Here is a 16,727-nt window from a genome sequence, read left to right as displayed (position 1 = left end):
CTTGGGCACAGGGTCCGAGCTCACGGCTGCACAGTGCCTGGGTCCCTGAACCGGCAGGGAGGGAGGCAACCCGCTTTCCCCTTGCTCATGGAGGCCTCGTGCGAATGGCCGCAGGCGGAGCTGACCCCAACTGGGGGGGCCCTGGAAAACAACATTCAAGCACTTTTCTCCTCCCAGTTCGGAGTTACTGGTCCCAGCAAGGTGCCCGCGGTGCCACAGCCGCCCCTGTGCACGCGCGACCGCGAGGGCGCAGGGGCCCACGGCCGCCACCTACCGTCGCTGCTTCCCCGGAGGACAACATCTGGCGAGGGCGTCTGCCGCGATCGGGACCCGAAGGAGTCCAGGCTGTCGAAGGAATCATCTCGGCCGTGGCGAGGTGGGGACAGTGAGTCGCTGCGCTCGGAGTCCCAGCAGTCTATGTAGCCGCTGTCCCGGATACTGCGCTTAGGGCTCTCGATGTCATCGGTCTCCTGTCCAAAAACAAAACGGAAGGACTTCAGGCCCCCCGGCCACGGACGGAGAGGGAACCCAGCTCGGGCGCCGCAACGAGGGCCCCGCGCGTGGCGTTGGGTGGAAAAGTCATGAAGGGCCGCCGCCAGGCCGGCATCTCGTTCCCGGACCCCGGCCACACCTTCCTGATCGGGAAACTGCGCACAACTCAAACAACAAACAGAAACACCCGAGTGACGCACATGCCACCACGGTTTGTCTTTAAAGGTCGAAGGAAAGAAGAATAAAAAAATCATGATGTTTGGATTCACAGGAGGACAGCGACAGGGCAGAGCCGCCGGGGAACCGCACGCCGTGACCTTGCCGGGCCCTGGGGTACCCATCAGCCCCCCCACCCCGCCCCGTACCCTGCACAGCACTTGCGTGTGTCCCCGAGCAGCGCCCGTCCATCCTGCCGCCCCGGGAGAGCTGCCGGCTCTGAGAGGGACCTGTCTTTCCGAGGCGGAAAGTTAGTAAGGAAAAAAAAAAAAGCAGCAATGAAAAATATGCAAACTGCTTTTCTTTTCGTGGTGCCTCCAAAGAATCCAGGCGGCCGGCGGGGCGCTGGGGGCCGGGGCGGCCGCAAGTCGGGCCGCCAACAATGCGCGCCCCGCAGACGGAGGCCGGCCGAGCGCCCGCGGCACACCCGACGCCAGGCCCCAGGGACAAAGGTCACCAGAGCCAGCTGCTCTGCCTTGCACCATAATGAAAGCCTTGTCCCCGCTGCTGTCTTCGCCTTGGTTATATCAGTCCAGGCTGACGGCGACAAAAGCAACTCCAGTCGCCGAAGGTAAACCTCAGTTTCATCCCCTCCAGCCGCGCCTAAAACCCGGACGGCGCCGACGCTGGCAGGGGCCTGCCCTCACCCGCAGCGACGGAGCTCACCCCGTGGCCGCCCCGGGGCGCTACTGCCTGCACCTGCCCCACGCAGTTCTGGAAAGTGTCTATGCCGGCGGGTCTGCCCCGGAGCCAATGCCTCAGTGAGCAGCATCCCCACCAGCAGCCCGGCACCCCCACCACACTCGGTGGCAGGAGCCTCTGGACGGGATGGTGGCTGCGCCCACAGGCGTCCAGGGCTCGGCCTGCAGACGGGCACTGGGTGCTACACTGTGCGCTGGCAAGTTGAATTTAAATTAAATAATATAAAAAAAAAAATTCCCCCTCCCCCCAGAAAAGAAGGGAGGGGGAGAAGGGAGGGCAGGATGGAGAGAATAGCCTCAGCCTCCTCCCACATGGCCAGCTCAGCCCCGGGAGGATAGGGTGTCATGTGGCCTAGGCAAGCATGAGCGTGAGTGCGAGGATGAGGGTGGGCGTGAGCATGAGGGCGAGGGTGAGTGTGAAAGTGAGGGTGAGCGTGAGCGTGAACACAAGGGTGAGCATGAGAGTGAGCGTGAGTGTGAGGATGAGCATGAGAGTGAGGGTGAGTGTGAAAGTGAGGGTGAGCATGAGTGTGAGGGTGGGTGTGAGCATGAGGGTGAGCGTGAGTGTGAGCGTGAACACAAGGGTGAGCATGAGGGTGAGCATGAGGGTGAGCATGAGTGTGAGAGTGAGGGTAGGGTGAGTGTGAAAGTGAGGGTGAGCATGAATGTGAGGGTGGGTGTGAGCATGAGGGTGACCATGAGGGTGAGCTTGAGGGTGAGCGTGAGCACAAAGGTGAGCATGAATGTGAGGGTGGGTGTGAGCATGAGGGTGAGCCTGAGAGTGAGCATGAGGGTGAGCATGAGGGTGAGCGTGAGCATGAGTGTGAGCGCGAGGGCGAGTGTGAGCGTGAGCGGCCATGCCCTCCACCCCGTGGTGGGCCGAAGCTGCTGCCTCGCAGGTGGCAAGTGGCCAGGCTGTGCCCACAGCGGGCAAGCGGCTGCCCCGGGGGAGCCCGCAGCGGCGCCGAGAGCGCTCGTCTGACCCGGATCCGGTCTTGTACTCGATTCCTCTGGAAACGCAGGTGCTGACCTGGGGCCATGTGTCCCTGAGGACGGGCCAAACGGCCAGAGCCTGGGGCTTTCTGAGCTGCGCTTGACCTCGTGGCCCCTCGGCGACGCGGGCAGCTTTGTCCTCATTCCACCGAAGAGAACAGTGAGACCAGAGAGGCCACGAGACCCGCGAGGTCACATGGGAAGCAGCAAACCTGGGATCCCCACACCGGGCCCCAGCTCCGGCTGCCGCGCCCGGGCGGGGTCATGTGTCACGAGCGGCGCGGCCCCTTCCCCACAGGCGCCGATCCTCCCTCTGTGCGCAATGCCCCCTGCTAACGGCTGCTGGGGCCCTGGCCCCGAGCCACGGATACGGCAAAACAGAGGCCGTCTAGGGGTGCGGAGAGTGGGGCGTGAGGCTTGGGCGTGGGGCTTGAATCCCGGCTCCACACCTGGTCGTGGGGCGCCCAGGGCAAGCTGCTCCCCCGACCTCAGCTTCCCCACCTGTTGAGTGGGTCAGTGATACCAGCAAGAGCCGGACGCTGAAAGGCACGGCTGGTTGGAAAAGTGAAAAACGGGCCACCCGTGCGTGGTCACCCTTGGCCAACCTGGTCCCTTGCACCCTCAGGGTGAAGCGAGAAGCTGGTTCTTCAGCCAGAAATAAAGACGTGGCCTCAGCTGCGGGAGGGAGTTCCCGGATTTTCCATCAGGTCGTCCGCGGTTAAGCTGCTGGGGACAGCGAAAGCTGAAAGCCCAACACAAAGCCAGACGGCCTGCGCTGTCCTTCCGGGGCCCATGTCGAGGCGTCCGTGTTTCCAGCCAGGACCCCAGGAGCATTTCTATTTCTACGGGGAGCACTTCAGCGGCAGAGACCGGACGCCAAGCCGCCCGCCGTACCCGCTGCTCCAGCAAACGGGCGCGACGCCTGCGTGGGGGCCGAGGCCTCTGCGGTGTTTCCGGACGCTCTCACTCGTCTGTCCTCCTCAGTCAGTGGAAACGAGAGCTGCGAAGGCTGCTGGGTGGCTGGAGGCATCTGAGGAAGCCCAGATGCCTCCGTGTTCCCACTCAGCGTTGTCCGCTTCCTCTGTGACTTATAAAGGGGCCGAGCCGCACTCTGGAGCGGTTGAGGCTCTGCTTCTCCAGCTCGATGACCCACCTGCACCTACGATGCGCCGGCTGGGGGGCTGTTCACCCCTCGGATGCTTCCCGGCATCCTCCAGGAGCCTGATGCGCGGCTCTCCGCGGAGTCCATATATACCTGTCCCCACTGGCTTGCGCTCCGGCAGGAAGACAGAGAGACGCGCACGCGAACACAAGGTGGGGCGGCGAGCGACACGCACAGACCAGGCAGGTGAAGGGGAGCGAGGTTGAGGCTGGCCGCCCCGTCCGTGTCCCCGGAACGCCAGTGCGTCGGCCAGGGGCGGTGGCCACAGAGCCTGGCTCGGGAATAGGACCCTCGCCGGGCCCCTACAGCCCTGGGGCTCGAGCAGCCGGGCCTCCCAGGAAGACTCCCCACTGTCTGGGGAGGGGCCAGAGGCCGGTGGTCCTGGGGGCACTGCTGGCCCCGATCCCTGATGTGGGACGTGTCAGGACAGGCAGGAGGAGGTGAGGGACAAGGGCAAGAACCCGACTGCTCACGCCCGGCCCTGCCTGCGCGATTCGGAGGCCACCGTAGGTCCCAAGGTCTTGCTTCAACCCCAACACTGTCACGGTGACGCCCCTCCGCCCCCTCATGTCCCCTCCGCTAGGAGACCCCCGGCGACAGATCCGGGCTCACTGAAAGGCCGCGGTCACCACGCTTTCGGAGACGTGTCGTTGCTACAGGGCAGCGGCGACCGGTCGGCGCCCGACACTTGCGCTCGGGGCTCTGCTCCCGTTACCTTGCCGATAGGTATTTTCGGGAACATTTCTCCCACTTGAAAAACGAATATAAAAAAATCTCTAATATCCTTCATGAAAGAAGATGTCGTGGTTCCAGGTGTGTGTCGGCCCGTGTCTGTGCAGAAGCTGTGGTCGCTGTCGCCTCGGTATCCGCTCCCCGTTCCTTCTCCATTGAAAACACCCGGTTCTTGACTGAAACACAGTCTACCTTTCCCGGGTCCCCCCGGCAGAGAGGTACGGACGTGTGAGCACGCTCACGTCTACAGGAGCGAGCGGGGGAGACGCGCACGACTTAGCAGACATGCCGTCGGGCGGCAGGCGTGGGTCCTCCTCCCCCTCAGCCCCCTTCCCTCCCGACTTGGGCGCAGATGTGGGGGCTACACCGGGACAGCCGGGTTGGAGCAGAAGGCGGGAGCCCGGGGACCGAGGATGTTGGAGCAAAGGACCCGAGGGCCCTGGGTCCCTGATGATCACCTGCCCACTGCTCACGTTCAGACCTCTTTTCTGTGAGTTCGAAATAAGATTCTATCATATTTATTTTTAAATATTTTATTTATTTATTCATAAGAGACCAGATTGAGAGAGATAGAGACAGGCAGAGGGAGAAGCAGGCTCCTTGCAGGGACTCGATCCCGGGACCCCAGGGTCACGCCCTGGGCCGAAGGCGGCGCTCAACGGCTGAGCCACCTGGGCTCCCGATTCTATCATATTTAAACCACATTTAGGCTTTTCTGCATTTCCCACAAAACCCGATTTTAAGCAATAAAATGAAATAGGATCTACTCCAGGTAAGCTAGCTTCTGCAGGTGTTGGTATCTATCTGTGAAGCTCGGGTCAACTACGCTCTGCTGTGTTCAGAGGTTCGGGGCCTCCGTGGGGGCCATGCTAGCAAAGCCGTGCTGTGTCCAGTGACACCGAGGCCTCCCTCGTGGCCTGTGATGCCGTCCTATGTTCACTAAGAAAGGGGAACGGCCGTTGGCCACGAAAGGTCGTCTCGAGGCAGCTGGTGTAACAAGGGTCGACAGAAGGGAGTTGAAGAAACCATAGCTGCGCAGAGTGTAGACAAGCTGGGTTCGTGGAGACACAAGAACAAATCAGATTCCAAGCAAAGAAAGGGACTGTGAGGCAGGGGCTTTTACACAGTCGTACTCAGATGACCCACGGGCGGCTCAGGCGGTTGAGCCTCCGACTCTTGCTTTCGGCTCAGGTCATGATCGAGCCCGACGTCAGGCTTCCTGCTCAGTGCAGAGTCTGCTTTTCCCTTCACTTGTGCTCTCTCTCTCAAATAAATAAATAAAATCTTTAGGAAAAAGAGAGATGGCCCATGTGTCATTATTCAAATCTGAATTGAATATTTAAAAAAACACGCATTCGAGTTTCACAAAGGAGACGGGACCTTACCTGTGTCCTTTCTCTAACACAGACTTGCAGGAAACGGTAAAGGACGCACAAGAGTAAAACGTAAGAAACAAGGCGTCATTGGGTGTGTTCAGTTATTTTATTTTATTTTATTTTTTTATTTTATTTTGTTCAGTTTATTTTTAAAGGCATTTAGCTGAAAGGTCTTTGTCTATATGTGTAACGACCAATATGGAAGCTTTGTCCGTTTATAAAATACATGAGCCAGACCGGCTCGGGCCAAATGGGAAGAATTGTCAGGACTATTATCTTCAATTTAAGGAAAGGAGGATAAATCGTTAGAAAGCTGGAGCACGTTCTTGTGTTTCAGTATGAAAAGAAAGTTTGGAAAGCGTGGACGGTCCCTCAAGGGGGGTCTCATTAGTGCCTCTTGTGTGCGCGCTAGACGGGTGCAGGAGGGCACGGCCTTACCTCCGTGCAACCGCAGGGACCTCATCCAAACCCGCTGATGCGACCGCGACCGTGCGCCCCCTCCACTCCCGGGCTGGGCGGCGGGGTCCCCAGGCGGAACCACAGCCTCGGGCCTCCGACCACGGCTTCCCTGACATCTCCTACCTTAGCTCAGCCTCCCCATAGTCAAACATTTATTTTATCAAAAAAGAAAAAAAAAGGTTTCCCATATTTCCTGGTCACCCAAGTACAAGGGCCGTAAAACACACACGTTGCGGGGAGCTGCCCCTTGTTTGGCGGCGCTTGGCCAGGGTGGGCCAGGCAGGAACGTGGCGGAAGTGACCTCGCCCACACCAAGGCCCTGACGGGGAAGCAAAGTGACCTTTAGGACAAAGGCAGAGCAAGCCTTCGTCTCTGGACAATACCGTATTGTTCAGTTCAGGCCACTCCCCCGCACGGGAGCAGGGGCTGCGCTCTCTAGCACACAGGCCACGTGCCGTCAGGCTGGATGTGCTCTTCGGGGGTGCAAGCTGGGGACAACTGAGACCTGCCGTTCCCTGAAGGCTCTGCAGGCTCAGGCAGGCATGGGGTGCATGGGGCGCATGGGGCACATGGGGCGCAGGCCTCGCTGGGGGGAGCCCGCGTCTTCCCGGGGGCAGGGCAAGCTCACCGCGCTGAACCACAGGGACCTTAACCTGTGTGCCGCTTGCCATCGTGTGCCAGCCTCTTGGGATAAAGAAGAAAAGTCCAGTTACCTTTCTCATCTGAGCCAGCAAGCCTTCGAACTCCTTCAGGTTCAGTGTCGTTCCGCTGTAGGACGCAGAGCTATTTGCTGCTTTTCCCAGCCAGTAAATGGTAACTAATACCTGCGAAACAAAACCGGGCACAAGAGTGGGGGAGTTTTCCCTCAAGAATCACTTTCAAACCAAGGAACCAATGATGCTCCGCCAATGGGAAAGCAGGAAGGAGGGAATGTGCAACGCTGATTTACAGCGCCACCGCCCATGAGGGATCCATTAAATGGAAAATCATGTTAATAGGAACCCAATGCTCTATCAGTCAACACAAACATGATTCGGTAGTTAAAATAGTTAAAACAGAGCTCCAGCCTTAGGAAACGGTTGGTTGGGGGAGAATGGTCTCTGAGGCAGCCAGAAGGAAAAGTAAATGCCCCCAAATCATTTTTATGTCATAAAGGTCTCAAAATCAGAAAGTGAAAGTCGTCAAGTGGTTGGAGACTCTGGGGTTTTTACCCCGGTGAGCATGACACAGGTCAATTCGTTTCGAGGGACAGGTGCTTTTACAGCCTGGCGAGTCCTACCTGTGGGCACAAGGCCCTGCTAAGGCCCGTGGCCAACTCTCAGCAAAGATAGGGGTTAATCGGTGTTTCCCAGCACAAGAGCAACACCACACATCTAACTAATCACAAGAACGCAATGTGATGAAGCGTATGCTCTTCGGGTGCCTGGTGTGGGGGTAGAGTTAGAGTCCCATTAATCCGAGATGGGACATTTTTAGCCTGGACAAAAATCACTGCCAATTGAATGACCTTGGATACTCATACATGCCCGTGCATACTCGGCAGCCTGAAGCTACGGCCCTAAGCTCATCCTTTCTGTCTTTCCATAGAAACTGTCCACAAAAGCAAAGGTTCTTGACCTTGGTTTTTCCATAAAGCCCAGAAGGCCGAAGATGAGCTTGCCCTGCCCCCGGGAATTATTTGAATCTGAAGCTCACGGAAAAGCTATTAATTTATTTTCACATTTGGTCTTACTGCTTCTATCAGGCGGGGAAGTACTTCCTCCACCTCCCTCCCCTTGCTAGGCCAGGCAAGATCTGTGAACACGGCTCCAGATGGCAACAGGCCCAAAATACGGTTAATGTGTATCAACGCTACGATGGGATTTGGTTTTCTACCTCTGTGGGAAATCTGCACTTCAGGACCCCTTCGAAACTTCCAGAAAGTCTTTTTTTTTTTTTTTTTTTTTTTTAACACTGATTGCTTACAAATAAATTCCCAGAGAGCAGACAGTTCCAAGTCAGGATGTTAACTAGGACCGTAAAATAAGTAACGTGGGCTAAGGGTACGAGGCTATTTTGGAAGGTGTAATAGGAGAAAGATAGGACTGTGTTGTGTTTTAGATTACGGGTTTTCTGATTTGTTTAAAAAATGCATGATGAAAAATGGCATCTATCCCTAGTTTTATAGAGGACAAAAAAGGAAGATGGGAATGAAAATGCCGAGCGAACGTAATAGCATCCTGGAAATTAAAAAAAGGAGGGCTTGGTTGCAGCCGGTTTTGGATTTTATATACAGAAGGTCATATTTTACATTTCTCAATTGAAACTTAAACGAGCGCTCACATACTTGCTCTTTGAAGACGAGATCCAGCTCCAAAAAGTTGATTTGGGGGAATACCAATAAAAATGCAAAAGATTAATAAGAAACATAGAAAAAGGGCAGGCCCATGACAGGCACGATTTATATCATGTGGATCTTTTCCCTAAAAATATGTCCCAACTGCCTCATTTCATCATCTCCCATCTGTGCCTACTGGCAGAAAGGAATGGATAGTGGGGCTGAGACAGGTCATCCTGTGCTTAAGAAATGGAATTACAAACGGTGCAAGCTTTCGTTCATTGACTTCTAGGGCGAGCCCTTAGTGATTACACAGACTCCCCCCCATCGATAATTTGTGTTTCCGTCACAGCGATTGGCTACTGTGTCAGGGACATTTAAACTTGTTTGCTAAGGACGCCGTCTAGCAGGCGTATGAGAGTCACCCAACCTAGAAGCACATTTTACACCCGAGCCATCATCAAAGTTAGAAGGAAAAACGTTTTGAAAGTGAACTGAAAACACTTACATTTTTCAGTTTCCTACTGTAATCGAGGCTCCTGATTAAGAAAAAGAAAAAGAAAAATCTGGTCAGAATGGCAGTTGCTTCCCTTAAACACCTCTAAGATGTACCTGAAGCCAGCAAATAGGATGAAATCAGTAGAATACGTTATTTTTTCTAACGCCCGTGCTTAGCAGTTTCAGGTACTGGAGGAAAGTCATTTAGGAAACCAAGCGCGGAAGGACGGGATGATATCCGAGTTGCAAAGTGCACCATGAAAAGACGAATGCGTTGTAACAGCTGGAAAATGAAGGATTCCATCTAAAACTGGGATGCTTGATGCTTGTGTCCTCGAAGCTCGACTGTTAAAGTGAAATCTATGCCTTGACCACGGGCCACTGTCGAACCGAAACCCTGCTAGGCTTCCCAAACCTTCGTACGACTGGTAGTTTTAACAAAGGTCTACAACCTCCCTTCGTTAAACAGACCTGAAAATACATGCAGAAGAGGCAAAGCCACCCAGGTGGTTGTTCTTGTCCGCTAAAGATGTAAATTAGCAAAAAAAAAAAAAAAAAAAAAAAAAAAAAAGATGTAAATCAGTGTTGGGAATTAGCCATGGGCAGGAAGATACGTGTGCTATGTTCAAACACACTCATGTGCATCCTTAGAAGTAAATATATGAATGTTCACTCTTAAGCCATAAACCAAAAACAAACAAAAAAAAGCTAGTTGATGGTACTTTTGTAATATTCATACAGCGAAATATAAAAGTTTCTACAAAGCTAATTTGAAGTTTCCTTAACATGTCAATGAATAAATGCTAGGAAAACCAAAACAAGCATGTCCTTTTCCCTTAGTAACCTCAGCTGGGGTGGGGAGCAGGGGGCAGGGATTATAATTCTATAAATTATAAACCACTCAGGAATTGTGTATTGAGACACCGGTTACTTCGTTGCTGCATATTCCACCCAAAGGATGTACGAATGAACAGGTGTATGATTTTAAGTCAATTGGGATTTCGAGGAAGAGAAAACAACTAGTAAGTATATACTAAGCAGATGAACCCAGCGGCAGGGACTTGGACTGAAGGACACCTTGGTCTAATTTGGATTTGATTAACAGAAAGCTTTCAAGTTTCTCACTTTTAATTTAAAAAAAAAAAAATATATATATATATATATTATCCGCTTAGAGGTTTCCGAAGATTTTTGACTTACAAAAAATCCCAGATGGAAACACAAAAAAAAAAAACCTATGCAAGATTTGAAATTTTAATGAACACTAAGAACAGGGAACATAAAATGTTTTCTGCATTGACAATAAAACTTCATTGACTAAAGACTGAAACCTGGTTCTAAAAAAAACTCATAAAAAATAAAAATAAAAATAAATAAAAAATAAAAAACCTCATGTTTGGCACACAGCAGGAGCTCACAAAATATTTGTTGGATGGCTTCTACCTATCAACCGATTATGCGAAAATGCTTCCAGATTTTTCAAGAGGTGCATTCAGGAGCAAACCGAAGCCTTTCCTCATTTTCATGCAGTTGCTTCAGTTCCCTGGACTAGCAGGCGCTGCAGGCCCTGCAGGAGGCCCGCGTCCGTCAAGGTGCAGCTCACACGGTCACACACGCACTAGCCATTTGCAGCCTCCACCCCGCCCCCCCCGCCTTTCTTTTTCTTTCTTCCGTCTACTAAAGTAACTTCTCAAAAAAAAACAAAAAACAAAACAAAACAAAAAAACAACCATGAGGTAAGAAAAACTACCTACAACACAAGCCAAACTGAAGAGCATTCTTTCAAAACCAGCGTCAGGGACGCCCCAGTCTGTTCCGCGGGCCGAACCCTGAGGCCCTGCTGCGCGCTCGTGGGCTGTGACGCCAGCTCCCGTTCTGTGTCTGGCCGACCTCTGCTCAGGCCTTGGAGGACAAAGTGGGGGAACGCCGGTCCTGCTTCAACCTGCGTGGCTAGAAAATCCACGCGGGACAGCTGCCCCGGGCTGCGCCAGGTGAAACGCGCCTCATTTCTGAAATAGTGGGGAGCAGAGCTCGTCCCACGCTCCACCTGCCACCCCAATTGGAAGTGACTCTCCGCAGCGAAGGAGCTCACGGTGTGACTCTGACGTGGAATTCTGCGCGTCCTTCCAGATGCTCGGATGGCGAAATTCAAGTTCTTCCCCCTGGTGCTCCGGCTTCACGTCGCGCCACCGTGGTTCTGCGGGCTCCTCGTGCCACCTCTCGGGATGGGCCCCTGCCCTGAAGCCCCAGGCCCCTCGCGCTGCCTCCTGCTCGTCTGCTCCGCGGCCTCCTGCGGGCTGTGCCCAACGGCGCCCACCGCTCGCTCCCTCCTCCAGTCCTACTCGGCTGTCACTGGCGGGCCACACCGTAAGGCCGTGCGACGCGCCACGGCAAGTGTCTCTCATGTCATCTCCCTCCTTCTCAGCACTTGTCACTCCTGCCGCGATGGCTCTGATTTTACCCATTTATTTCTAATTTCCTGACACTGCGTGTAAATCGCACGGACCCAGGAGTGTTGGCTTTTTCTTGTTCATTCCAGTTGCCTGATGACTGCAAAGTATCGGACACATAGCAGCTGCTCGGCCGTTAGCCACTGAGTGAATGAAAGATGCTACAGTCGGAGGAGATGGTGACGGGAAAGCACCGCTTAGAGAAAATAATAATGTGCAAGTAAAGGAAGAACAGAAAAGGGAAGAGAATGAGAGGAAGACATTGCAAAAGGGGAGAGAGATGGAAAGATGAGATAAAGAAAGGAAGGGGAGCACAGGGAGGAAGAAGAGGTGGAGACCAGAAGCAGCTGGAAAGATGAACAACGATGGGAATGGGGGAGGGGAAGAAGGTGCAGATGGCACAGCAACTGGGACGTGACCGCGTGTGTGCCACTGGGCTAAGTGACTCTTCCTCCTTAAGTTGTCCTCTTGCCTTTTTCTTTCGGCGTTGATTGGGCCATTGTTGCAGATCTGAGCAAGCCCTAGCTAGTGTCGTTCCGTGAGGACCTCCTGTCCAGCCCGGTCTCACAGCGGAGACACAGAGCCTTGCTGAAGGCAAGACCCTTCCAGACCCGGGAGTAGCAGATCAGGGCCAGCCCTCGACTTCCTCACGCCCGGTCTTTTGTGGAGAAACAACAATGGCGATATAAACTCTGAATTTCTGAAACCAAAACCGTCTCAGAATTCTCCTGGTTCAGGGACATATGGGTTTGGGGCAGCTCCAAAAAGCAAACAGTGCAGCTGCCAACACCGTCCAAACAAACCTTCCTGCACTATCCAAGCGACGTGTGTGGCGCCAACCGTTATGATGTCATGGAGTTGTTTCTGGTCGCTTGCCACTCAGGTGAAACTATAAATGTCAGAGGAGTCAGAAAGCATTTCCTAAAGTGAACAATTTATAGAGGCCAGATTTAGGTGCAGTAGTGCACGGAACACGTGATGTCTAAAATGAGGCAGGGGCGCCTGGGTGGCTCAGCCAGTTATGTATCTGACTTCGGCTCGGGCCATGATCTCAGGGTCTTGGGACAAGCCCTGTGTCAGGCTCCCTGCTTAGCGGGGAGGCTGCTTCTCCTTCTCCCTCTGCCCTTCCTCCTGCTTGTGCCCTCTCTTCTTCTCTCTCACATACAGAGATATCTTTAAATGAGGAAAACGGTGGTTTTCCATATCCAAATACCATAATGTGTATTCTATTTTTGCCCTCAAGTAAAATTTTTCCATGAGAAATATTAAAGAGAGGCGTGTGGACAATGGAGAAGTGTGATTTTATATGATCAATCACGGCTGGCTCTCCCTTATTTCCCATCATGAATCATAAAATCCAATATAAACTAACTTGATTTCATTCAGTAGCTCCCATTTTTCTTCCTGATAATTATTATTGGCAAAGAGTATGAAATTACCAGCTCTGAATTTTGGCTTCTCTCCCTTTTTCTGCACATCCGTGATAAAAATGACCCAAAAGTAATCAAAAGAAGCGTAGCCAGCCCACAGAACCTCAAATATCTGGCAATATCATGCCAAATATTGTCTGACTGCAATGGCAAGTGTTCTGTGTGAACTCCGTAGGATGGGAAGAACTTCTAAACTACAGGAAGGTCATCGCTGCCGCCCCATGAGCTGCTTTCTTCTCATCACCCTGCTCACCAGCTATTTTTTTTTTCCCACCAGCTATTTCTTTCCCGAGAAACACACTGCCTTTTCCCTTACTGTGCCATTCTTTCCCAAAAATTCTTTGGCCACAAACCTGGCTCAGTGAGTAGACACAGTCAACTACAGTCAAACGGCCAATAATCCATCTTCAAAGAACCTGATCACTGACACATGAGAAAACAGTTACCCATGTAAATGAGGAAGCGATTTCTCCATAATCTCTTGCCCTCTTTGCATAATAATCAGAGTCCGGATCTGTTTACCAAGTTTGTATCCTCCCGAGAGCCTATTCAAATGCCCAACTGGAGCCAATGAAGGCTTTCAGTCTAACACAGGGGGTTCTGAGCATATTTCACTCTTGCCTCTCCCTCCAGTAAGTCTCACTTAACGTTTTTCTCCTCTTTGGCATTCTAACTTTCTCTGCGTGATTTTTGCATTTCAAAGAAATCACATTTGACCAGAATGAAAGCTACGTAGTCGCAAGGCCAATGTGTCTTGTTTTGAAAGCTTAATTTTTACCTTCCCATTTTTATTTCATGAGACACGTCCAGTATGCGGCCTCTTAGACCTTACTTACAACATCACCACAAAGCTGCGAATCAAACCATAAGTTAAGTTTTCCTTACATGTAAATCTTGTGTTACTTACTTGACGGTCACTCTGTTGGATGTATCCTGTAGGTCACTAGGGTCAAAAAGTTGAGATTCCCTCAGGCCAAGCTCTTTACAACCTCTCAAGAATAAGATGATATTGTCCTGAAAGGAAAAAAAGAAATCCCGGTCTTTATTACCTTGTATTACCTTTATGGACAAGCCCCTCCTCTTTAATAGTCCAGATTACCAGAGGAACGCCAGTTGTTAAGACTGCAAGAGTCGGATCTAAATTATGGCTCGTTGGATAATAAAATCTTACTTTATTAGAGTATGCCAGATGCATTTTTTCCCCTTTACCTTAACACATTTATATAAAACAGCAAGTAAAATATCATTGAAAAGCAGAACCAACCATCTTCCTAGAAGCCAAGTAACCCTTAGAACTTCAAGGTTTTGCCCATGTCTTATTGCTAGAGTTTGTTCAAACTGGATAGAGTCTTTTAAAAGTTAGTTTTACCACCCAAATGTCAGCAACAGGCTTTTCTGTTAAATTGATCTTCTAACATGCATTCTTTATCAGCAGGTTTTGACTGATAATACCGCTTTGTGGACCATAAATTGCGCTAAGTGGGGAAAAAATATAGACTTAACTGTGAAGGGAAGGAAGAGGAGCAAGGAAAGCTTTTGAAAATGACGCACAAGGCCTTTTTTGAAGGGAAACTTTCCTCTAGCAGGTACATATCAGGCACATTAGACAATCAAAGGTTTGGCCCTTCATCGCCAGGAATCAAGAATATGCAGAAGACTCTGGAAAAGACTGCAACCAGGGGCCACCCGTTTGCAATCCCAGGGTATCAGCAGCCGGCTCCTCGGTTACAGGTTCCTCATTGTCCTCTTCCTAGAAGACTTCTGACGGGCTACCAGGTCCCACCAGTTAGAGAGAACTACAGGAGAGGAATAGTAGGCTTGGTTCCAGGGGCCAGAGCGCCGTGAATCCATCCGAATGCCCTAAGAAAGTCGCTACAAAAATCTGAAACGATGGGGGCGGTGGTCACCGAATCATATACTCACGCAGACGCAGTTCAAGAAAGCAGGCACGCGGTGGAGGATTTCCCAGTTACCCAGTCTGTAGGCAAGAGGCCAAGGTGACTCCCGGGAGCGCTGCTCCCTGGGCACACCCTGCACAGTCGCCTCCCCGGGAGGGCAAGGCCCGTGAGTGTGCTGGACGTCCCCCTGCGGTTCTCTTCCTAACCAGCTGGCTCTGCATTAATCCCAAGGAAGATTATCTGACTGGGCCTCACGTAACCCCTGGAGGATCTAAAGGAAAGTGAGCAGAGTTCTTGGTGGCCCAGGGTTCAATGGCTGCAAGGAGCTGAACCCCGTCAATGACCACAGAAGCTGGGGCGAGGCCTGGAAGCTCAGGTGGGACTCAGCTCCTGCACACACCTTGGCTTCAGCCCCGTGGGACCCCGAGCTGAGGTCACCCCACGTCCACACTTCTAATCTACGGAAACTAAGAAAAGAAGTGGGTGCTGACCTAAGACTCTAAGTGTATAGTAATTTTTAATGCAGCGACCAAAAGTTAATCTACCTGGGCACAAAACCAAAAGAGCAACAGCAACGAATGACTGGCTGTGCACGGCCCTTCTAGGCCCAGTACTCCCCCCAGGAGCTTCCTATGTGCTAACTCACGTAGCCCCTGCGCTGCCCTAGTAGGTATTCCCGGCTTACCTTACTAGGGACCCCGTAGGTGCCAACAGCAGGTATTACCATCATCCCCATTTACGGATGAGCAGCCTGCAGCACAGAACCACCAAGCACCTGGCCCGAGGCCGCGCAGCAAGGGGTGGACGTGCAAACACACGGCATACAAGACAAGCTCAGGCATCAAATCTGAGGTGGCGCCAAAGTAAGATGATGCTCCGGAGGTCACAGGGGGTTGTGGCGGCCCTGGAAGGTAGGCTGTAATCTGAGAAACGGTACCCAGATTGGCTGCAAAGGGAGATGGCCGGGAGACAGGTGCAGGGAATATGCGGGGTGTGAAGGACTTCAGGGGAGTAAGACAGGAGGTGGGGAAACCAAGGAGGAGATACCACAATCTCACCACCCCCCGGCATGGAGGGCGACCCCTCCCAGAAAATCTTTCCCTTGTTTGGCCTGTGTCCTTGCATTTGCATGAGACTGTGTCCTGCATGAGTGACAACGAGCCAGTCACAGTCTGAAGTTAGCCACCCCCTGTCCATCCCTCTTCCGTCACTTGGCATGTTTTAAAATTATCCAATTTCGGGGCACCCGGATGGCTCAGGGGTTTAGCGCCGCCTTCAGCCCAGTGTCGTGACCCCAGGGTCCCGGGATCGAGTCTTGCATTGGGCTCCCTGCAGGGAGCCTGCTTCTCCCTCTGCCTGGGTCTCTGCCTCTCTGTGTGTGTCTCTCGTGAATAGATAAATAAAATATTTTTAAAAATTCATCCAATTTCTCTTCGAGGTTTCTCCATCCCCCACACCCCCCACCTCCAGACTTCAACTAGATGTTCATGTGAGTCTTTTCTACGGCATGCAACCATCTTCTTGCTTGGTCTCTGAGCCCTGAGGGCTTCTCCCTGGGGGGAAAAGAAAGGATGGGTCCTGGGGCTCTGTAGGAGTCCTTCGGGATCGCAGTATTGGGGCTCTGTAGGAGCCCTTCGGGATCGCAGTACAAGGACCAACGGTGAGCAGCACAGAGGCCCCTAAGAAGCACATGACTGTGGCAACTCCGTTTCTTAAGAAAGGCAAGGAGGCACGCCTCCCGTAGGCATCCCCAGCCGTGGCCCTGAGTACCACGCCACCTTCATCACACAGACGGCAAACCCAACAGTGCTGTGCTGCCAGCCGGGCTGAACGATTGGGGCCGGGAGACTTAATGACTCCGGGTCTCCCTCCAGCTCCTCGCTGCAGCCTGATGATGCTGGAGGGGAGCCAGGCCCGGGCAGGAGAAAAGCCAGAAGAAAGGGCTCCATGGCCAAGAGCTAACAGGGGCACCAGAGTGGGTAAAAAGGACTAGGCCTTTAATT

At 52.6% G+C, this 16,727-nt stretch overlaps 1 protein-coding gene across 23 annotated transcripts in view; it reads right to left on the bottom strand.

Moving 5' to 3' along the window:
• LIMCH1 (LIM and calponin homology domains 1) overlaps nucleotides 1-16,727 on the bottom strand; it is a 298,658-nt gene that overhangs the window by 82,140 nt on the left and 199,791 nt on the right. For all 23 annotated transcript variants that reach the window (XM_072775449.1, XM_072775450.1, XM_072775459.1 and 20 more), the window contains 4 exons: nucleotides 13,734-13,840; nucleotides 8,957-8,987; nucleotides 6,845-6,955; nucleotides 275-470 (listed from right to left, as the gene is read on the bottom strand). In XM_072775449.1, coding sequence (XP_072631550.1) covers nucleotides 275-470; nucleotides 6,845-6,955; nucleotides 8,957-8,987; nucleotides 13,734-13,840 — 445 coding nt within the window. The remainder of the gene's footprint in view (nucleotides 1-274; nucleotides 471-6,844; nucleotides 6,956-8,956; nucleotides 8,988-13,733; nucleotides 13,841-16,727) is intronic.

Source organism: Canis lupus, chromosome 14, assembly GCF_048164855.1.
Source record: "Canis lupus baileyi chromosome 14, mCanLup2.hap1, whole genome shotgun sequence".
Lineage (NCBI taxonomy): Eukaryota > Metazoa > Chordata > Mammalia > Carnivora > Canidae > Canis > Canis lupus.
The sequence above is the reverse complement of the archived record's forward strand: the minus strand, read 5'-3'. Positions and strand labels throughout refer to the sequence as shown.